This window comes from Hippopotamus amphibius, chromosome X, assembly GCF_030028045.1.
Source record: "Hippopotamus amphibius kiboko isolate mHipAmp2 chromosome X, mHipAmp2.hap2, whole genome shotgun sequence".
NCBI lineage: Eukaryota > Metazoa > Chordata > Mammalia > Artiodactyla > Hippopotamidae > Hippopotamus > Hippopotamus amphibius.
In genome coordinates, this window is record NC_080203.1 from 102,451,616 (window position 1) to 102,475,879 (window position 24,264).

A 24,264-nucleotide genomic window follows, 5' to 3' on the forward strand; every position below is an offset into this window, starting at 1 on the left:
TTAACTAGTGACATTTTGTGCCTTTCCCAGTCAAGGTACTCAAAGTATGTTTGAAGCTGCATCTTCAGAGTCTGTCAGAGCTACTAATTCTTCTTTTGATGATGCAAAACCAACATGAATAATGTTGAAAGACTGCCATGAATCACATTTGACCCTTTATCTTGACCATTATAACATCATTCAATTAAAATTGTGTCATCTTTCCCCTTCATTAGAACCTATGGAATGAGGAAGAGATAAGTAATATTATCTTAGTTGTACAAATGGATGAATTTAGGTGCAAGAGATTAGATGCTTGCTCTAGGGTCACTTGGTGAATTGGGTCTCCTGATTAATTAAATTGCAGAGTTTATATGCATGTCCAGTAATTTTTTGTGATATGAGAATGAGGGGAATATCTGATCAACCTACTGATGTTCCAGCAGTCTCCTCATCTTAATATTGTTACCAAACCAAACTTGGGTCCACTTGCCTGCGTGCAGTAAAGCCAGTCTATTGACACCAGGTTGTGGTGAAGGAAAGTGCAGCATTTATTGCAGGGCGCCAAGCAAGGAGTCCAGGGCGGCTAGTGCTTAAAAGACCTGAACTCCCCAAACTCCTCAAAAGGCTTTCAGGGAGAGGTTTTTAAAGACAGGGTGAGGGAGAGGAGTTGTGCAGTATGTGATCAGCTCGTGAAAATCCTTCTGATTGGTTGGTGGTGAGGTAATTGGGAGTCAACATAATCAACTTTCTGGTTCCAACCGGTTTGGAGTCTACGTGCTTGTGGGCAGCATACAGTTAACTTCTTCCACCTGGTGGGGGTTTCAGTCTCTGTAAAACAGCTCAAAGGACATGGCTCAGAATATTATCTATAGCCCTTGAGGAGGAACTAAAGGTCCTTGACTTTGTTTAATAGCTAAACTATAATTATTTTGTCTTCCTTTATTGTTTTCCTTTCTTTCTGCATTTTCTCACTTCTCTGATTAAACTTATTCTTTTTTCATTTTAAATTAATTTTCATTGGCATATAATTTACAATGTTGTATTAGTGATTAAACTTATTCTTTGCCTAAAGTTTTTCTACAGACAAAAGGCAGGTGGAGAACATGGAGCAGGGGTGGTCCTGTTCCAGGAAGGCCCCATAGGGTCCTGCAGGGTTACAATATCTTGTGTGAATAGCAGGGTGCTCCCCAGAGAACTTACTCTCAAGAAAGGGTAATTTGGACTTCCTGTGCTTTTAAAAAGGTTTCGCTGCCACCTATATCCTGGGCCCCACCTCCAGCCTCTCCTCTCCCCACACATTACCCTAGGAGAGTCATACCTTCAGTTACTTTAAGTGAGGCTGACATCTGGTGGGATTTCAGACATTGAAATTTTAGAAAATAAGATTTTTTTATTTTGCTATTTGGAGGAATAAAGACCCAGGAAATATTACCAGGACAAGAGTAGGACAGAAAGAGGACAGAGGATGAATTTGGTTTGAGATTATTTTGTTGTGAAATAATAGAATGCTTAAGCTTATTCTTGATAACATACCTGTGAATAAATGGGTCAGGGAGGAGTACTCTGAATCAGTCCTGTCACCAATAAGAGAAGAGGATGTAGCCAGCCTCTGAAACACTCCCCTGTGGGTAACAGATCTATTAGGTAGATACCGTCCCTCTCCCTGCCAGCAGAACACAATTAATGTCATGGAGAAAGCTCCACGGTGGCTGGGAAATGTACATGTTATAAAAAAGCCTAACTGTCTAAAACCTGAAATGTATGTATTTAATTTTCTCCAGAAATGGTTTGCAATCATCTTCCTTCATCACTGCATCTTTCCCGATGGAGAAAGCCTTTGTGTCTGTGGTACACTTCAAGTTCTTGGAGTGAATGATACCATTGCAACTTGGATGATTCAGAAGGATTTTTAATTCTCTTTAATGTATTATTTTAATAAGTAAATTTAAGGCAAACTATTTTTCCAGCCTAATTGCTTTTGTGACATTCCCAGTGAGTCCCCATCATTTATATAATAAAGCTGATCCTATTGAAAGGGTGACCTGCCTGGCCAGAAGGAAGAGAAATCACTGTTGGGCCTCAACTTATTCCCATTGTTGACACGTCTTCCCAGATGCATCAGCACAATCTTATTTGCCCTGATCAAGGACAGGGCAAGAATGAGACCGTTGATCTGAGTCAAGAACTCTTCCAAATTCTGTTCTGGTTCTTCTAAGGCAGGAATGCAAACTCAGCATCTCACAAATGGGTCATAACCTTTTTTAGGTCACAGACCTTTTGAGTATCTAATGAAAGCTGTGTTGATCCAGGTCCTCTAAGATGGGATTAGCCATGTGAGAGATTTACTGAAAGCTTGTGAGGAAAAATGAGGGGAATGTGGAACTGGGGAGGCTAGGAGAGCCCTCAGACTGAGAAGGATATCTGATCTGACCCGCTGTAGAGGAGAGAGGGAAGGAAGGAAGGTGAGGCAGAAGCGTCTTAGACTTCAGTACAGTTTTAAGAGTTCAGTCAGGCTCTCAGGGAGTTCTTGAGCCAAAATCACCCATCAGAAGAGTTCCACATCTCCCAGGAACACTCCAGCCTTAGTTTCCCTGACTTACTTGCTCACTGGCTGAGAGCCACTGGGTGCTATTAGTCAGTGACATCCCCAAAAGTCAGAGGTCTAAGAGGAACATTTTCATGGCCACCAGTCTATTCCTTGCACTGCACAGAGCTACTTCACACAAATTTAGGGAATAGATCCTCTGTGGTTCCCATGGGCCACTCTTTCTGAGGGGAAAACTCAGGAAAGAGGAGTTAGTGGGACAGACTACAACCCCTATTGCTGCAGCTGGTCTTGGAGCTGTAATTGGTACTCATCTTCTCTCTCCTCTCCTCTTCGTGCTGAATTTCTCTGACCCTCAGCTATTACCTGTATAGTCTTACTGGCTTGACCTGATAGTGTAATAACCCAAACCTTCATTCCTGAGAGGTCTGAGCCCTTGGGAATCATACCCTTCTGAGGCTGTGGTGGCTATACTTGCCCACGCACAGTCATAATTGGGTAGGAGAGTACCAAGAGGGGCCCAAGTGTATCACCTGGGTAGCACGCACACTCTCCATTGCTGCTGTTATGTAAAAGCAGCCCTACTACCTCCTGATGATCAGCACCAATTACTCTTGTCACAATTGACTTCTCTTCTTACCTGCTGGTCCCTGGGCACAAGGAGTCCAGAGTGTCCTGGTGGTAGCCATAGCTTGTAGTTTCCTTCATCCTCTGGCAAGAGTGTGCCTTCTTTGAGGACCATGACCACCAGCCCTGTCATGCCCAGAGTTGACGGGACTGGAAGCACAGAGTCCTTCAGTGGTAAGTGGGGCCACTCATGCTTCCACCCCTTGGTCTCTGGATCCATGTAGTATTCTTTCTACTAGGATACACAGCACCAGATAGAGGTCTCTGATTTAATATATACACTGTGTCCCGAAGGGCACCCCCTTCTTTCAGAGTGTTGCCCCCAAACTGGCACTTTAGTTATTCCTTTCAAAAGCCATCCCAGTGTTCTGTGAGGATGGGTGCCTCTGGATAGTGTGGTGCGTGACACAACCAGTGGATCCCATGGTCATGGGCCCACCCCCACCCCTCCTTTGCTGTAAAATGCGTCCCCTCGTCAGATGCCATGTTGCGTGGGATTCCATGGTTGTAGATCAGGCTTTCCATAATCCCCTGGATAGTGGTATTTGCTGAGGCTCCTTAGCCAGGAAAGGTAAACCCAAACCTAGAATAAGTACCTATATGTGTGAGGACAAACTACTGATGCTTCTCAGATGGAAGGGACTCATTGCTGTTGACTTAGTACCAGGTGACCAAGAGATAGTGCCAAGTCTTGGAGCTCAGTTTGGGTCTCTGTTGCCAACTTGTTGGACATTTGGAGGCACTAGTAAACTAGATCAGCTTTGGTAAGTGGGAGTCCATGTTATTGTGGGCATCTTGGCAACCATGGCCACTACATGAATATGCCCATCGTGCCAATTCTGGGTGGGTGATGACAAAGGCTAGCTGATGTCAACTGAGTCATTTTGCCTACTTGGTTGTCAGGGGCCCATTCTGTGGTGGATGATTTCTGGTGCACATTTATGTGTGATACCCACTCCTGTATTTCCATCCACATACCTCTACCCCAGAACTCCTGGTATCTGATCTTCTAGTCTTTCCTTCCAGGCCATTGAGCACTACCTAGGAGTCTAAATATTCTTACCTCAGACTGCTGTTCCTTCCACACAAAGTGAATGACCAGATGTACCACTTTGGCTCCACCCATTGGGAAGATTATCCCTCCCATTTTCATTCAGGACCACTCTCGAAAGTGATGTAATGTAGCCACCATCCATTTTCAGCTTTCCCTCACACACCTAGCAAGAGCTTTATTTTCCTCCTTCAGCTGTTTGTATGAGAACCCTCCCCCATGTGTCCATAGGTTCAAGCCTTGGTGGGGCACAGGTACAACTCTTATGGGTGACATGGGGAACTGGGCTACCTGCTCATACAGTTAACCTGTGTCCTCTGGTCTTGCTTGAGCCCCATCCTGGATGTAACATTGCCATGTTATTATGGACTGATGCTTGGCCTGTCTTACTTGATGACCTGACAGTTCAGAAAGAACCCAACTCATAATGTGTAGCGCCAGCTATCTCTCTCAGGGCCCCCTAACGTACCAGGACCTGTTTCTCAAAAGGCATATTATTTCTGCTATGGATGGCATGCCCTTGCTCTAGAATCCAAGGGCCTCCATTGTTTTTCTCCCACCAGAGCTTGCCATAAGCCCCACCCTGTATCGTTTTCCACCACTGACACTTGTAACACCCTAAGGTCTGCTGGATTCTATGGCCCACATGGCAATGTTTCTTGTACCATAACCTGGACCTGCTGCAGAGCCCTTTCCTACTCTGCCCCCTACTTAAAGCTGGAAGTCTTCCACGCCAGAGTAATATTCCTAGGAGTAGAATGTCCTGCCTCTAGGACCCAAAGAGGCCTATCAGATGCTGTGCTTCCTCTCTGTGGCAGAGGATGTGAGATTCAGTACTATTTTTTACTTTGGAGGGATAGTCCAGCATGCCCCTGACCTCTGGACTCCTCCACTGGGATCACCACCAGTGAAATCTCTAGCAAGTAAGTTACTACTTTGTTCCAAAGACTGTCTGTCTCACCTACCAACCAGGACAGTGTCATCTTCACCTGCAGAGAAGTGAATGACCAAGTTCCAATTCCACATCTTACTGAGACCACTCTTTGTACCACTTATGTCCTCCAGGTCCTACAAGTAGATGCCACAACAGAACTAGCCATGCAAGAGCTTTCTTAGAGACAGTGCCTAAGACAGAAAACAGGGAGGGAACTAGGGGAGGCTGGAGACCTCTAAGCACATCCAACTCTGGGTGAAGGAGAGAGAGAAGGGAGAAAGAAAGTAGGAAGGTTGTGCAGAAGCATCTTAGACTGCCACGCAGTTCTGAGGGAGTTCTGCAAGGCTGTCAGAAAGTCCTCGAGCCAGAGGTGTCATTAGAGAAGTCCTGCATCTTTGGTTTGGAACAGGCTGTGGGAAGCGTGGCCTTGGCATCTACATAATAATACATTTCATTGTGCGCAGCTGGGACCATCAGTTACTTACGGTCCTTGCACTAGGGAATCTGAGAGGTCTATTTTCATGGCTGCCACAAAAGCTTTGTTTCCCTTCACAGAAAAGAATACTAATATGCACATGTAAAAATGTGTGTAATTTCATGGGGTTCATGGACCCTCTCAAGTCCACTCGTTGGATTGCATGGGTGGTTAAGAACACCTGTTTTCAGAATTTGTTGCTGATGTCATTTAACGAGAATAGACTGCTGGGGGTTTTTTATCTGAAAGATAAACAACACGTCTTCAAAAGACACAGACTCCTTAAGGATGTATTATAGCCTCTTTGTTAAAAGGGGAGCCTATATCCTCTTAATATCATGTACAGTACTATGTACATTGTAGATAATCTGAATATCTTGGATGGGCATCCAATAAGGATGCCAGCCAAAATAGTCCCATTTTGGGGAGAATTTTAACAGTAGGATTAGGAAGCAACAAAGGCTTTCCAATCTTGAAACCCTCTCTTGTCTCATAGTTTAACACAGCAGGAGTTTGGTGAATCCACCAATTTCAGAAGCTTCAGACCTTTGTTCTAATAAAGAAGATGCCTAATTTCTTTAATCAAATAAAATGTTTTCAATATGTTATTCCTCCTTGGTAAGCAGTACAGTTGAAGCACTGTAGTGGAACACATTTCCAAATCCAGGCAAAGGATGTTCTTGGGCAACTCATTTGATCCCTGTGTGTTGGATTCCCCTACCTTTTTTAATGTTTAAAAATATAAATAGTTTTGTTTATTTTAATTGAGATGAAATTTACATAATTCAAAGTGCACAAATGTTAAAAACAGCTGAATAAATTTTATATACACCCACTGTAACCACCAATCAGGTCAAGATATAGAATATTTCCAGGGCTCCCAGAACGCTCCCTTGTGCTCCTTCCCAGTCAGTACTCACCCACAGAAAAGTAGCCACTATTCTGACTTCTACACCATAGATTAATTTTACCTGTCCTTAAACTTCATGAGCTCCTTTGTGCCTGGTTTCTTCCAATCTGCATTATATCTGAGATTCATCCATGTTTTTGTGGGTGACTGTACTTCATTTATTTTCACTGTTGTGTAGTATTCTATTGCATGGTTATCTTATTTATTGGCCCATTCTGCTGTTGATGGACATTTGAGTTGTTGCCAGTTTGGGGCTATTATGCACCTATTATCATATTTATGCTTCACACCAAATATCTTGCTTAAGTTCTTCTCACCCCTGTGAAGCTAAAAGATTATATTTTATTAACACTGCTTTAAAGATAAAACTATTAAGGCAAAGAGGTGAAATGACCTCCTTTTGTATGTTTCATTATAATTTCAAGTTCAAAGGGTTCATTCTCTTTCTTTGACTTTTAGATTCAAGTTGCCAAGTCCTATCAGTTTTCTCTTGGATCAAGGCTTCCATTTCCACAACTGCTACTCTTGTTCAGGGAACAAAATAGCCACAAGACTGGTTTCCCAAATAAATCTACACAGTATCACCATATCAATCTTGATGAAACACTGCTTTCATTATGTCCCGTCTCTCCTGCCACACTATTCAATGGCTCCCCAAAGCCTGCAGGAAAAATTCCAAACTTAGTAGCTTTTTGATGAAGGCACCCCTCAGTTTTACAACAACATACTTTTCTAAATACTTCCACACACAAATCCACCATTTCAAACAATACAGACTTCTTATTGATCATCAAATAAGAATTTCCATCTCACACATTTGCTCACAGACCTGCCAACTTGAATACCCTTCTCCTTGGTCTTTGCCTAACCAAATGTTGCCAGGCCTTCAATGATGGAATCACATCCATCCACTAACCTGAAGGGTTCCCTTATCAGGTATTTTCTCCCTTCTCTGAACTCCTGTGGCATTTCACAGTTGTATTAAGGAGACAGCAGATTACTTACAGAGTAACAACAGGATGAAAAGTGGCATGGTAGATTTGAAAATAAATTATATACTCCTTGAACTGAAAAAGCTCAATGTGAGATGACAATATAAATGGAAAACTTACTTAGGAAATTAAAGATATGTAAGATTTTTGAGCATGTTCTATGTAGCAGGCCATGCACTATTTTCCCTGGACTTGCACATTTATTTCTATAGGTAGGCACTGTTATTATCCTCTATTTACAGATGAGGAATCTGAGGCTTAGATGTGTTATAGGACGCAGCCAAGATCATCCAGCTAATGAGGGGAGGGGGCGTTTGAATAGTGCATATTCTTATCCCTTAGGGTGTAGTGCACTTAAGATGTGATCTCAAATTCCACTTGCTTCAGGAAGAAGACAGGGAGAATGAGGGGATGTAACACATTGGAAGGCTAGTAGGAAGGTGAATACAGAGAAACAGAGGAGGACAAGAATTAACAAAAGAGAAATAAAAAGATGGACTGAAGCATGAGCCAATAAAATGGAGCTTAGGATTCTGGAGCTAGCTCTGTCAACATCTGTCTTCCGGGGTCCTCCTTTTATAAACAAGTTGTAGATTTGTAGATTCGTAAATGGCTTAAATTCATTCAGCTATTTGGTTCTCAGCTTTAAGGCTGTGGAAATGTCATTTTACTGGTTTGTCAGCAGTTGCGTAGACTTTGAGGACGACCTCATACCAACCAAATATCTAAGAGATTGATGGATAAACCAGATGAGTATATTCATGTTCAATGACACTATTTTACAATATAGTCGACTCATAGCTGTCTTCACACAACACTCCTAATGGATACCTCCTATCAGTGGATTCCCGTTGCGCTTAGAATAAAAACCAAAATTCTTGCTTTGGCCTCAAAGGCCTACGTGAGCTAACCCCTGTTTAACTTTCCAGACTTGTGCTCCTCTCTCCGTTGCTCACTAAACTATAGCTATACTCACCTTTTTCCAGTTCCTTGAAGGAGCCAAGCCCTTTTTCACCTCAGGACCAACATGTACACTGCTCGCTCTAGCTGGAATACTCTTCTCCATTCTTCACTTAATTATATGGGGATCAGATATTAAATACCTTAATTTCTTTTACTGACCTTAGTTAAAGAAATGTAATTTTTACAATTATAGTTAATGAAAAGTCTTGAGGGGAGCTAATCTTATTAGCATAAGTACTTTGAGAATTAATTCAAAATGTCATGATGGTTGTACAACTCTCAGGAAGATAACGAAGAGAACTCAGAGAACATTTAAATTCTAGTGACCACATGAAAAGGCACTGTTGGAAAAATAACCAGTAAGAACATAAGTTTTTAAAGATAAAGATATGTGCTCTGTTCCTTGTTAATGAGATGAGATCTTCAGAGAGATGTTCTATGATAAGACTTGTAAATACAAAATGTCTAGTGCAATCACTTCTGCTCATAAAACATGTTTGTTGTAGGAACTTGCAGTCATTCACTTCAGTGATAAAATAGTTTTGTAATAATAAATGGAATGGGCTCATTTAAGCAGTAAATGAACTTACCAGCCCTATGGTTCAACCTATAGCTGTAGAAGAACTGGCATCACCTCAGACCAATCTGATCCAAATCCAATGAAAAGCCTGGGCACCCCCAATTATTCTCATCATTTAGGATTCAGTTTTAAGGTCACCTTCTCTGAAAGGCTTTCTCTGGGCACTGTATTTATAGCAGCACTACTCAAATTTTGGGAAAATCACTTGGTAAAACTACAGAGACCCAGCCCCTCCCTATTTCAATAAGCCAGGGCCTCTGTATTCTTTATTAGCTCTCCAGGTGATTCTGATACTCACTGAAGTTTGAGAACTACTGATCCAAATGTGTACTCTTCCTTTTGTCCCTTTATTCTCTATTAGAATGTCCTGTTTGTTTCCCTCCCAGCTCCTATCACAATACCTATTTCTATGTGGTTGTCTGTCTCCCCTACTAGACTATAAATACCATGAGGGCAGGGATCATGTCTTTCTTGTCAATTACCATATCCCCAGCATACAAAACAGTGCCTGGCACAAACCTGGGGCTCAAAACAATAGATGGCTCGGTATGCATAGGATGAATGAAATGGACTTTTGTTCATAGTGCAGCCAAGACTTGCTTTATAGAAGTGAGTCATATACTTTTTATTTTTCATGAGCATCTTTTTGGGGAATGCTACTAACTATTACAGATAAAATCAGAGTAGAGTCAGCTGTTCTGATTTAATCAGGAATGGATGTTCTGGAGTTCTTTCCACTTGGCCTCCCTTGGGTCCCTGAAGGCAGTATAGGACCTTGCTGCACATTGGGTGGTCCCTGGACCAACAGCATCGGCAGATGGTACCAAAGGAATGTTGCGTGAGACTGCTGATACCATAGCATGAATCAAGGCAGTAGAACCAGAAGTCAGTTCATTCTTCACTATCTCATCCAGGCAGGTGTTTTTTTTTTTTAAAGCCAGATTCACTTATTAATGTCCTTGACGAAGCAGTAAAAATTAATAATATTAAATTTCAACCCTTGAGTACATGTCTCTTTAGTATTCCATCTGATGACATGAGAAGTAAGAAGTAAGCCTTTCTGTTGCATAACAAAATATGTTGATTATCTTGAAGAAAAGAACATGTACAATTCTTCGAGTTGTGTGTTGAAGTAGCTGCCTTTTGCATGGTACACAAGTTTTAATTTAAAAAAAACTGACAAACTATGGTCATTTGGACTTGGGTATTTGGCAGACATCTTGAAAAAGAACGAGGTGGACTTTTCACTTCAAGCAAAGTAACTGACAGTATTTGTTGCCAAAGATAAAATTTGAGCTTTCGAAAGAAAATTAGAATTGTTTAAAATTTTTATCTTCTTTGCAATACTTAAAGATTTTTCTAATGAGGTGATTGTCTTAGCCCGTTTGGGCTGCTATAAACAAAATACCATAGACTGAGTGGCTTATAAACAGCTGACATTTACTTCCCACAGTCCTGGAGGTTGGGAAGTTCAAGATAAAGGTGCCAATATGGTTGTGTTCTGGTGAGGACCCTATTCCTGGTTAATAGCGCCTTCTAGCTGTGTCCTTACATGGTGGAAGGGGCTAGGGAACTCTGGGCAGTCCCTTTTATAAGACACTAATCTCATTCCATGACTTAAGAACTTACCAAAGATCCCACCTCCTAATACCATATACCATAATCTTTGGGTGCTGGGATTTTAACATATGAATTTTGGGGGCACACAAACATTCACACCATAGCATTGGTGGTATTAACAAATGTGATTTTTTGATTTTACATAATGGGATGTGCCATCATTTGGAAAATCTGCATAATTCAGTGAACTAATATTTTCCAAATAACCACTGTGAATCACACACAGGCAAAAGATTGATTCAAAGTGAAGTTTTATGTAACAGTGTAGAAAAGTTATTGATGTGGTTTCAGATTCCACATTGCAACTGATCTTTAAGGAGCTATCACTTGCAGAGTTTCAGTGTAACATCCAAGAATATTTTTGAGGATTTCAAACGGCTACTTCCCTTTTTAACTACTTATAGTGAGGCTGATCATCTTCCTATACTTCAAACCAACATAGTACCACGGATGGAAAGCAGAAACAGATATGAGAATACAGCTGTCTTCTGTTAAGGCAGGCATCAAAGACGGGCAAAAATACAAACCAGTGTCATCCACTCTATTCATTAACTTTGTTTTGGAAACTATAGTTATTTTCATAAAATATTATAGGTTTACTATTGTTAGCTTTAAATAATATATAAATATTTCTAAAATTTTTCAGTTTTAATTTCTAATGTGATATATACCGATAGATATATACCACATAAACAAATATCTTTGAGATTTTATAATTTATGAGAGTATAAAGAGGTCCTGAGAACAAAACATTCAAGAGCTGCTGCCTTAAGAACAGTTGGAAAACTTCTTCCTTGAAGCAGTTCTAGCCTCAAACAAAGATAAATAAACCCTGATGAGTTCTTCCTAATCCCTTTCCCCTTTTATCAGCTAGACCCGGAATCCAACAACTATCAAATGCCTCAGATTTATTTCACATAAATGTACATTCCCATCATGCTTTCCTAAGCAAAAGAGTTGTCACTTTGATTAGATTTTTGGATTTGTTAGCTTCCATGATTCAGTTTGGCAAAGAGCCAGGCCCTCACCTGGGTAGCATATGTATTCACAAACCAGCTTCTAGAAAGAGATGGCTCAACTAAAGCATCAGCTGCTGGGTTCTGCCAACTTCAGAAGGCAAACTCATTCTTTGCCCTTTTTTGGACACCAGCTATTCTACTCAAAGTTTCTGATGGCAGGATATAATTTTGTTATAAAGGGTCAAAGAAAAATATAAAGTATTAGAAACAATCGCTCAAATAAAAGGGGGCTAATATTTATTTAGCACTTGCTCTAAGCCAAATACATTTACATATGTTACTTCATTTAATCCTTTCGGCAACACTGAGATGGGCATTATTATTGTCCTTTTACAGATAAGGAAAGCAGGATTAGGTGGTTGTTAGAGAGCAGGGGAGGGATAAAACCCAGGCCTCAGTGGCTCCAAAGACAGATTAACAGTCAGAGGATCTGGGTTACGTCAGATGCTTTATGGTGGTGCTTTATGGATGTGGGGATAAAGACACCTCAAATAAGCCTTTAGAATTACCTCATATCAATGATTCTCAAAGTGTGGTCCCTGGAGTGGCAGCATTGGCATCCCTGGGAACATGTTAAAATGCAGATTCTCAGGCCCAACCCAGACCTGCTGAATAAGTAGTTTGGGGGAAGTGAGGAAGGCAATGCAAAGGGCAGACCAGCTGCCAGAGCTGCCGACCTTTAGAGGTGTTAAACTGTCACAGAAGTCAGCCTGCAATATTATGTCAGTTAATTCAGATGTCCTCTCCTCTGGGGAAAGCAAATAGGTCTCCTATTCCATGCAGCTAATAAACTCCTCGTTATGAATTTGAACATGTGGCAGGAAAATAATATTTGTTATTTATAATGCTCTGCTTCCTTCTTAAGGAAGACTGATCCTGGTAAGCGGAAAAGTTTCTGCTTGCTTAAGCAGAAGCTCTTCACCATTTGTCTCATGGCCTCTTATCTTACTACTCCTCCCTCGATGCCTGAAGGGTCAGCAGTACAGTACAGACCTCTCAAAAACCTTATTCATGGATCTTCTTGGATCAGATTCCCTAGAAGCAGCTCTGGAACATGAATTTCACCACAGGGTTGGTCCTGCCTGGAGGGATGAGAGCCAAGTTTTTGTACACCTCTCTATCAGTTACTCACTGACTGTGGACAGCCAGTAGTGGGATGAGGGTGACAGTCTAACCTCCTGGGCTAAGTGATTCCTGATGGCGGAGGTTGCGCTTCCGAAAAAGGAGCAGCTGTGAGCCATTAGTTTCCAGCCCTGACAACAGCTGGGCGATGGGTGAACCCAGGTAATAGACATCTGGATGAGACACCAACAGCATCTACTACATGGATGCTTTTTGGATCTCTGTTCACATCCCTGCGTATCTGTATCGATCTCTGCTTGGGTGTGAACTCTCCTCTCATCGGTTGGCCTCAGAGAATCATAATCCTGGACCACCCAGTCTCCTAGTCCTCATTCAGCTTTTGAAGTAAATCAATCAAGTGGCTACATTTGTAGGATCCCAGATAGGTTGCAGAGGAGTGTTGAACACATGCGTCATCCCTCCCTGTAGAATATCTTTCTATCCTAGGAACATTTTGTTGTTATTTCCTATTTCCTTCTTCTGTGAAACGAAGGGATGATCTGGATTATTTCTAAGCCTCATTCGAGTTTAAAAATTCGTTTGCCTAATGATTTTGCCCCAGAAGGCAGCTGTTGTACTTGCATTGCCTCTGGGAATGAGTTTCACAAAAACATTGATTAGACACTAAGTCCAGTGTCATTGATCTAAGTCAGGCATTGTTCAAACTGTGAAAAGATTTAGTTATATGAGGGAATGCACTTCCATTTGCTCTGACCAAGATTCTTTTACCAATAATTGGTATTAAATTTTCTGGACAATTATTAGGGATGAATTTCTTTAGAATATTAAAGAAGTGTAGAGTTGATTGCAAATTCCTGCCTCAATGATCTGTGTCATGTATTTGCCACATAAAATGCACAAATACTATAATTTCCATTCTGAAATCTTAATGAAACGGGCAGAAACTGAGGCAAAACAGCAAAAGCATCACTGAAGTATCCCTATGTGTCTCATTTTAATCAAGTGCAAGGTGATATTGAAAAAAATTCCTGATGTAAATAATTGAAAGTAGGGCCACCCCTACCAGATACTGGCTCTTTGTGTAACTTAAAACAAAGCACCTATTCAGGTTTATAAAATGCTGAAAAGTGTCCCCTCTAGGTGGACAACTTACAAAAATGTCATTCCTTCCTTCTGGCTGTTAAGGCCTATAAAGAGGCACAAGACTTGGTGTCTGAAGTACAGACCAGGTTTTAACCCTTACTCACACCTTTTACCTGAGACCTTTGCAGAGTACATCTTGCGTGTCACTATATAGTGTTCCTGGTTGTAGGTGTCCAATCATTGTGGCGTGACTGGTTTTCCATTCTTTGATATGGCCTTTCATATTTGTCATCAATCCTCCAGAACTGCTGAGTGTACCATGTCTCAAGACATGCTGCAGCTCATCTCCATTGATGAGAATGTCCAAGACAAAAAGGACCACAAAAGCATGTGTTCTGAACACCCTCTCTGTATGTATTCTTCATTCCTTTTTATCATGTGAGAAGATTTGCCTTGGAACTCTGGCATTGGACGAAGAGGCCCTCACCATTTTTTTTTAATAAATTTATTTATTTATTTATTTATTTACATTGGCTGCATTGGGTCTTTGTTGCTACGCTCAGGCTATATCTAGTTGCAGAGAGTGGGGGCTATGGGCTTCTCATTGTGGTGGCTTCTCTTGTTGCGGAGCATAGGCTTTAGGTGCGCGGGCTTCAGTACTTGTGGCACATGGGCTCAGTAGTTGTGGCACATAGGCTCAATAGCTGTGGCTCTTGGGTTCTAGAGCGCAGGCTCAGTAGTTGTAGTGCATGGGCTTAGTTGCTCTGCAGCATGTGGGATCTTCCCGGACCAGGGATCGAACCTGTGTCCCCTGAATTGGCAGGCTGATTCTTTAATCACTGTGCCACCAGGGAAGTCCCTCACCATTTTAACTGAAGCTTTAGGGTCACTTATTTGTGTAGGAGCTCTAATGTGGCATTGCCATGCTAATCTATGCAGATATTTCTGCCTGGGGGTATTACAATAGTCAAATCATTAGAACAATATTCATTCAAAATATCTGACATTGAATTATTTTTCTAAAGTTCCTAGAAACTTATCACTGCCGGGAAAAAACAACAACTGATAATTCTTCCCCGACGTTGAAATCATTGCAGTGTAATCACATGATGTTTTTACTTCCAGTGTTACAGTGAAGAAAGCCTGGAAGAAAGGAACTCTTTGACTAGTTATATTAATTAAGTCAATAGGATCTGCTACACCAGAGACCCAAGGGTCATTGCTGGAGTTTTGGTTAATCTCTGTCATTACAGTAGTTACATAGGAAAGGGAATGAGGCAGGAAAGGGTAAAGAGAAACAGGAGATAAAATAGCTTTGGAAAAATTAATGTCAATACTAAGTCTTCCTTCTCTGTTTTCTTTATTCCTGACAATATAAATAATGTCTTCTTAAGACGAAAAGTTAAGAAAGCATTTAAATTCCTACAGGCTTGGGTTGAGAACAGTGTGTTCATAAAAAAGAAAGCTTTGGGATGTTTTGAGGTAAGGTGACTACATTTTGGCAAGAAAGTGATACAAGTTCTTTCTGATTGAGGGAAGAAGATAATGCCTTCGTTTAGCCAGTAAAGAGATGAGAGCTCATTACCATAGGGGTCCATTTGGAAAGTGGAAGGATACTCAAGATTATGTCCTTTGTATGTAGGCAGTTTGAGGGAAAGCCCCCACAATCCACATGGCACCTCCTGGTTTAACTGTTCTTATACCCTCTGCTGAAAGAAGGTAGTTCACAAAACTCCATTCTTTCTTTCTTTCTTTATTTTTCCTTTTCTTTTTTTTTCCTTTTTTTTCTTTTTCTTTTTTTTTTTTTTTGGCTCTGTTGGATCTTTGTTGCTGTGCTCGGGTTTTCTCTCGTTTCGGTGAGCGGGGACTATTCTTTGTTGCAGTGCGTGGGCCTCTTATTGCAGTGGCTTCTCCTGTTGCAGAGCACGGGCCTTAGGCGCAAGGGCTTCAGTAGTTGTGGCACGTGGGCTTAGTAGTTGTGGCTCTTGGGCTCTAGAGCGCAGGCTCAGTAGTTGTGGCACATGGGCTTAGTTGCTTCGAGGCATGTGGGATCTTCCTGGGGCAGAGATTGAACCCGTGTCCCTGCATTGGCAGGTGGATTCTTAACCACTGTGCCACCAGGGAAGTCCCCACTCTTTCTTTCTTAAGTGCTCCCAATAAATTACCATAAACACGAAAGTTACCTTTGATATTTACTAGAAAAATTGCTTTTTTTCCTGTAATATTATCAGCCTTCCCCCCCCTACTAAATATGTTTTATTGCATCTTCATTGCAAATCTAATTTGTAATTCATCTCTTACTCACTCATTTAAGTCATAGCTATCTGCTGAAGAATATCAGTCAACCAGGCTGGAAACATTCTTGCAATAGTAGAAATGGAATATAAAAGTAATTACTTTTCTTGTCCTCTGTAAAATACATTACTTTTTTAAAGTCTCACTTATTTGACATTTGAAGTAAAGATTTCAAATTATATCATAATAATTCAACAATACACATTTTGTTCACCCACAGGAGACATCTAGGTTTAATTACATAATAATCCGGTAATGCAAATTTTTATTATCTTGAAGAAAAATTACAGGAAAAATGGACTAAAATGTGGCAACTAGTAGATTTATGGAAATATCTAGTGTGTGGTGTGATTAGATGTATGACAAGCACAAACATGAAAAAATTAAATTGCTCCTGCTGGAGAAGTTGAACCTACAAAAATGTCACTAATGGATGTTATATTCCTACCTAGGTATCCATGGTTTTACCACTTGTTCACAAAGGCTGCTTTAGGCTTGTAACATTAAGTATTCATTGCAGAAAAGAGATGTGTGCTCTCGAAGGACCCTCCTTCCACAAATGACTAGAGTTTGGACACAGTTATAGCTGTTTTTCTAAGAATTTCATCATTTGCCTCCATAAGTGAATGTCTGTCTACCTCATTTGCCTGAAAATTGTATTACATCAGCAAGATGGATCATCTGGCTCCCTTGTTGGTCCTAGGGGATATGAGCACAGCCCACAGATCTACCAGCAGCTGACTGCCTGGTAAATGTTTACTTATAAATTAGCGTGGGTGATAATTTATTAAGGTAATAAGCATAGATTACATTTAATGGCTTAGGCATTATGTGTTATGAACACAGTATTTTATGTTTAGTTGAAGCAAATGTGTATGATTATTAATATGGCACCCAAATGTGACTCAGAAATCGTGAATTCGAAAGTTTAAACCAAGTTAAGCCATGTATTACAGTGCATCAGCACTTAAATTAAGGGCTTCAGGAAGGTTTCACAATGGTAAAACAATATATCATTCACCTATACCCTGTATCGGGATTTGTTTATTTCTTCGATTCTCTTCTCCTTCCCTCATAAACTGACTCATTCTGTTACTGAAGAACATGGTTTCTCTCTTGAAAAGCATCACCACATCAAAACTTTGGCTTTTGGAGCTGAGGCGAGTAATCTGTCAGCAGGGACACCATGACAGCCTGGGATGACACACAGAGAAAGAGAATGAAAGAAATGAGTAAACATTAGCAAGAGTCTGCTTACGGACCTATGGAAGAGGATCCAGGTTGCAGCTTTGAAGGCCTGTGGTTGAAATGTGTTTTTCCAAGGAAATGATAAGGGGACGGTTCCAAGCTAATATTTATTTTTATTTCGATAAAGGGAGGTCAGGAGGGATCAGGTTGACTCAAATAGATATACAAACACCATGCTTATTTAGGCCTCATTCCAGGACTAGTCGGGGAGAGAGCTGAAGTGAGATTCCAAGGTGGTAGCCATGACTGGATTTTCTAGTCATAAGTGAAACCTAGGTATTGGCTGATTTTAGAGAAATAGAGTCCCTCCTATCCTTGTGTTTACACTGTGGTTTGGGTACTTGTAACCTAGAGAAGTTTAGCATAAATCAGATATAGAGTAGTTAAGGTAAATCATTTAGGTTAATGAATAATGTCTTTCTGAATCGGGGTCCTCATGAAAGAGTATTTATAACCCAGAGTACAGCTTCCCAGTAGGCTGCCAGCTACAAATGGGAATTTTCACTTTTACTCTTCCCAACTGCCACAGTAATGACAATAGTACTGATGTCAGAAACAGTGATGACAAATGTTGATTGAGTGCTTACTATGTACCAGACTAAGTGCCTTATCATGTATTTGTCAGTTAAGAAATTTTTTTCCAGGCACCGCCCTAGGTGCTGCAGTGAGGTAGAGAGAAATGTTTGTGCATTATCTCATGTAATGCAACAACCTTCTAAGGTAGCTTCTGTTATTATCACTTATACATGAGAAACTCAATCCTGGAAACAACACAGAGTACAGAATTGGGTTTGGACCCAAGTTTCTCTGACTCCGCTCTTTTTTTTTTTTTTTTTTTTATGCTATTGTATCAGGAGGAAAAGGAGTCAGAGGACTGCTACCTCATGGTGCAGCAGTCTGAAAGAAACCCTAAGGGGAAACCTGTTCTACAAGGGGAAGAGGAAAAAATGAGAGTGGGGACATATTGCTCCAGAACTTAAACCCCACTCTGGCTATCTAGCTTCCCCACTGGCTGAGCAGGCTGCGCTGGCAGTTATTCCAACTGCCCCCCTCTGCCATGCCGCCAACATATTCACCCCTTTCACCACCTCCTGTTTCACGCACCCATTGGGATCAAATAGAAGTTTCTATGGTAACCTCCAGGGCACAGGGACCTGGTTTAGTATCATCATCTAAGACCCAACAGGGCACCCAATTTGGACTGGGAGCCACTTCCGCATGAGGGCAATTTCCTTTGCCCCCATATCCTGTAAGAGGCCAGGGGACTCCCTTGGACTTGAAGTGTCTGATTCTAATTTCCCAAGAGCCCTGGGTAACACTGAAAGCGGGGAACAAGTTGATTTTCTAATAGATACGGGTACCACATATTCTGTGGTAAACACCAAGGTGGCACAGAAAACATCCCTTTCTACCCTGGTCATGGGAGTTTCTGGAGAATTACACAACCGTTCATTCTTACAACCTCTAGAAGGCCAACTAGAGGACTTCACCCTACAGGGCCATGCAGCCCGAATGAATGTGGATCTCCCCTCCCACAAGGTACAGGCCCTTTTGGCTAGGCATTTCATGGCCCAATCTGCCCCAGACATCAGGTCTGATTCAGAAAATTCAGAAAGCAACTGCTGGTCCTCAGACTCCAATGTCCAATTGGCTTATTCAGTTTTCAATAGTAGGGATATGGCCAAAACGGCTGAACACACTCAGAGAAATATGCAAAAGGCTCAAATGATTGCAATGGCTTTGTCTGCTCAGAAACCAACAGAGGGGAAACAAAGTCATCCTAGGAAAAACTTGCCTGTATCTTTGAGATGCAAATGTCCTATCTGGTCTTCTCAAAAACCCTTATCTCTGCCATCTTTTTAAAATGCAAATTTTGGAAAAGAAGGTACAGTAAATTAGAACTTGACTTGTTTTCCATAAATATTAGTTAAAAGGGTTTAGCCATCTAGCCAAGTCTGACTCCGTTCTTAAGAGGTAGTTTTACCGCCTTTCAGGTACTTGCTCTTGCTTTTAAAAATAAAAAATTATTTATTTGGTTGCGCCGGGTCTTAGTTGTGGCAGGCAGGCTCCTTAGTTTTGGCATGCATGTGGGTTATAGTTCCCTGACCAGGGATCAAACCCAGGCCCCCTGCATTGGGGGCGCAGAGTCTTAACCACTGCGCCAAAAGGGAAGCTCCTGCTCTTACTTTAGCCATGTCAGAAGTGCAGGTCTTGTCTTTCACATGTGCCCAGTTGAAAGTATTTATTGAAGAGTTACCATGTGCTGGGCCCTGTGCTGATTACTTTATGTGCATCATACTATTTAGTACCCTTTCCTACTGTGTGAGGTAGGAAGAAATATAAAATACAGTTGAGGAAACTGAAGCATAGGTATTTTCCTGAGTGGTGGTAGTAAGGGGTGGATCTGGACCTGCCTGTCCTAGACCTTGACCACCATTTTCATATGAATAAACTGGGCTTAGAGGAGTTACTTTCCCAAGATCACACAGGGAGCCAGAATATTAACCTGATTTCCAAAGCCCATGCTCTAGAACCAACAAGTACTCCGTATTGCCTTCAGACTACAAAAATGTATTGAGCACGTATTTAGGGTATTTGTCAGCTACCATTCTAGGTATAATGAAGGACATTACAGACAAGATCAATGCTCTTATGAAGGAGTTTTCATTATAGGGAGGAGTCAGGCAACAAACAGAAAAGAAAATATCAAAGGGTGATACATGTCATTAGAAAATAAAATAAAAAACAGAATAAAGGAGGCTGGGGAACCACTTAAGAGAGGGTGGCCAGGGAAGATCTTGTTAAAGAATGACATTTAAGTTGAAATCTGAATGACAAGAAGAAAATCGGTGAAACACTGGGATGAGAACATCTTCCAGTAAAATAGTTTAAGCTTTTTTATGGGTTCCTGGGATCACATCTCAGGTTTTGTTTTGTTTTTAATGGTCATTGCATATGTCAAATTTATTTTCAAATGTTAAATCTTAGAAAGTCAATTGTGAGTAGAGTTGCCAAATTTAGTTAGCTACATAGATAGATACATAAATACATAAATAAATAGGCATTCTGGATAAACAACATTTTTTCTTGAACTATAAGTATGTCCCAAATATTGCATGGGACATATCTATACTAAACAATTATTTATTGTTTATTTGAAACTCCAATTTAACTGTGTATCCTATATTTTATCTGGCACCCCTAACTTGGAGAGAAGTGACAATAAAATACTGCAAACTACTTTCGCAATGGTGTTGTGTATCTAAGGATCATCCTGATAGCAGTGCTTTGAAGTGGCAGATTTTTTGCAGGGTCCCTTTAGGTTACTTTAGCTCCACAGTAAAATTTGTAGGCAAAGGAAGAAACCCACCTGACTTTTTGTGAGTCCTGCAGCCTTACTAATTATTGAAAAATACAAAAGCAAGCTTTGTGGGGAGGAGAGGGTGTGTGTGTGTGTGTGTGTGTGTGTGTGTGTGTCTGTTTAAACAAAGAGATCCAGAGGCCTCTGCACAATGGAGAAAATGATGTGATTACTGGAGTGTTCTGAACAGCACTGCTGAAAATGACCCAGCATGAAGGCCTTAAAAAGCTACTGTGAGTGCTGAAGGAGTACACTTTTGCTTTTAAAATGTTATATGCTTTTAGAACAAGCCCTTCACCTTATTTAGTTATTACATTAGTCATTATGGGCCACTCAGAACGTGAGGCTAGATTGTATCTTTCCTTTCTTCTTCTATCCTGATTGTAAATGAAATTGTGTGTGTGGAAATCATTCTCTAGACAGTAGTGCTGTCCAGTGGGGCTTTCTGCCACGATTGAAATGTTCTATGTCCAATACAAATAGTGTAGCCACCAGCCATATGTGGCTATTGAGTACTTAAAATGTGGCTAGTATGTCTGAGGGATTGAATCTTATATTTTATTATCTTTTAATTAGCTTAAGTCTATATTTAAATAGCCACATGTGCCTAGTGGCTACTGTATTGGATAGGGAAATTCTAGAGGAAAACAAGTATTGTGCCTTTAGAACATCCCAGAAGAATCTATGACAGCAGTGCTAAGCCTAAATGCCATTCTAAATAAGCTGTCTAAGAATAAGTTCTTTACCTATAAAATAGGAATTTAGACTAGACAGTCTCTAAGGTCTCATCCCACTTGAAAATGCCATACTTCTATGAATTGTATAGACTGTGTGGGGACTGCACAATATTCTTTCTTTTTTACCTCCAGTGCCTGGCAGAGGGCTTGGTACACAGCAGATGCTCAGTATATGATTGCTGAAATCAACTTAATTCAATGAGACCACCACATCATCTGCCTCAGAGACATAAAGAGGACAGCATGTGTGTCACCAAGCCCCTGAATCCATGTCAGCTCTCACTAATCAGTTATGCCACTCTTGCCTTCCAAGACCACAGACAGGCTTAGAACCTTCTGAACATAGGACTCTAAGTAGCCTGTTGAAGAGACTGAGGACCTAAGATTAGAAATCATTTGCCATGCATATGGCTTGATCTGCTTATTTGATACGTGAGGAAACTGGGACCTAGAGAGTTAACCTTTATCCAAGATGACACAGCTGACTAGTATCAAAGACAGTTATAGAATTCAAGTCTCCTCACTCCCAGTCGAGTATTCTTTCTATTTTAGATTCTCTACTTTCATTTTAATATGACTATGCCTCTTGTTTCCTTTAAAATATATTTTTCCATTAGGGGAAATGGGTTCCTCAGGAAGGTGAGATGGAGAGATGGTGGCAGGACTTAGATGGTAGAAAATAGGTGGGCATAAGATTTCACTGTGTGAGTAGCATTGACATATATACAGTACCAAATGTAAAATAGATAGCTAGTGGGAAGCTGCTGCATAACAGGGAGATCAACTCGATGATGGGTGATGACTTAGAGGGCCAGGATAGGGAGGGAGGGTGGGAGGAGTCACGGGAGGGAGGGGATATGGGGATATATGTATAAATACAGCAGATTCACTTTGGTGTGCCTCAAAAACTGGCAAAACAGTGTAAAGCAATTATATTCCAATAAAGAGCTTTAAAAAAAAAAGATTTCACTGTGTATATGTATGTATACACATCTTTGTAAACATTTCAACTATGTGAGTGCATTAAGTACGTAATTTTTTAAGTAAATTCAACTTAAAGATGTGCTTAATAAGCTCTTTAAAAATTCAGATGTGCAGAGAATCTTCATAAATGATATTTCAGAAAGCTTACTTTTCGTTTCCCCCTCTGAATTTTGACAAAGGACCTATTTTAACAGGTTTGGGTTAAAAAAATGTATCTTTGTAACGTCAGTCATCTTCTGATAAAGAATAGAGCTGGGGGTAAATTCTTTGCTCTGTTTCTTCCTGAGGTATATGGTTGGAGAGCTCACATTTTATTTTTTGGCACCTGGATCTTTGCTATTCAAAATGTGGTCTGCAGGACAGCAGCACCTGCGTTACCTGGTTGCTTGTTAGAAATGCTGACTCCTGGGCCCCATCTCAGACCAAATCCAAATCTGCATTTAACAAGATCCCTAGGTGATTCAAATGAACATTAAAGCTTCAGAGGCACTGGTCTAAATGACATGACAATTGCCATTTTGGCCAAAGTTAGTGTCCTGAGGTGGCAAGCTGGAAGGTACAGTAAAAAAAAAAAAAATCCCTCATTAGATATGGCAAATTTAGGCCTGACATACAACTTTTCATTGCAAAGGGAGTTATGCAGTGTATTAGATAACATACTGTTTTACATGCATTATTTTAATGCTCACAATAACCCTACCTATATCCATTTATAGATTATATAAGTCATTAGCAGATAGTCCTTTCCGGCTTGTTTTTATCAACTCCATATGTTGAAAGCTATAAACTACATTTCCCAGACTCCCTTGCAGCTGGGGTGCAGGCATGCCAGTCAGCTGCATCTTGGAGCCATAGTGACTTGGAGCCATAAGTGAATAACACGTAGTGGAAGCCACCTCTGGGAGATCGAATCCTCTGGTCCATATGCAGGTGGAGGTATCTGGTTCAGCTGGGGAAGCTATAATGGAGTATCTGGCATTTTGTTTCCATGGCATTAGGTACCAGGCTATGGGTGGATTTCTCTACCTGAATGGGGACTCTATTGTGTGCCAGTAAGACCCTGTCTGGTATAGTAATTGAGAGCAGTTAAATCACTAAAAGCTAAAAAATGGTGGTACTAAATTATGGCACTTGAGTGTTCCATTTTCCAGAGAAGAAAGCGGTGTTTGGGATATTGCAAAGCAGAGATGCGAGGTTAATATTTCCTAGAATAGTGGTGATGAAGATGAAACTAGTGGCATTTTATTAAAGGGACTAATAACTTTTAAGATTAGTCTTGCTGCCATTTTGGAAATGCTCTATACCTAAAAACAAACGCGTCTGTGTGGCTAAAGCCAATAGAAAACCAAAACAATTATCTAGGCAAGGAATGAAAGGAAGAAAGAGAGGAGAAAGGAAATAAGATTTCTTTGAATGCCTGTTTTGTGCCACGCACTGAATTAGGGGCTTCTATAAACATTAACAAGGGGATTATAAAATTATTGTATAAGAATTGTACGATTTATCATGGTTGGCAGGCAATGGTGGCTGGTGCTCAGGCTGATCAAGAACATAAGAATTTTGACTAAAATAGATAAATTTAGATGGGGGTCAGTTTTACTCCATTAAAAAATACACTATAAATGCTTTAAGCAATAGTAATCTATTATGAACTTTCTGAAAAAGATAGATGCCATGTGAGCAAGTAGTATGTATGGGTAATCCTGACTGCTTATTATTTACCAAAAGGCATGAATGACCAAATAGGGGGCCACACAGAGAACTCCCTATCCTCC

At 40.7% G+C, this 24,264-nt stretch overlaps 2 protein-coding genes across 6 annotated transcripts in view; one reads left to right on the forward strand and one right to left on the reverse strand.

The window, feature by feature from the left end:
- The window catches only part of LOC130841594 (uncharacterized), a 179,199-nt gene that overhangs the window by 115,289 nt on the left and 39,646 nt on the right, over positions 1 to 24,264 (forward strand). The gene's annotated exons all lie outside the window — the stretch shown is intronic.
- Positions 16,297 to 24,264, reverse strand: part of OTC (ornithine transcarbamylase) — a 68,406-nt gene continuing 60,438 nt past the window's right edge. The window contains exon 10 of the mRNA XM_057717706.1: positions 16,297 to 17,353. Coding sequence (XP_057573689.1) covers positions 17,294 to 17,353 — 60 coding nt within the window. The 3' untranslated portion in view covers positions 16,297 to 17,293. The remainder of the gene's footprint in view (positions 17,354 to 24,264) is intronic.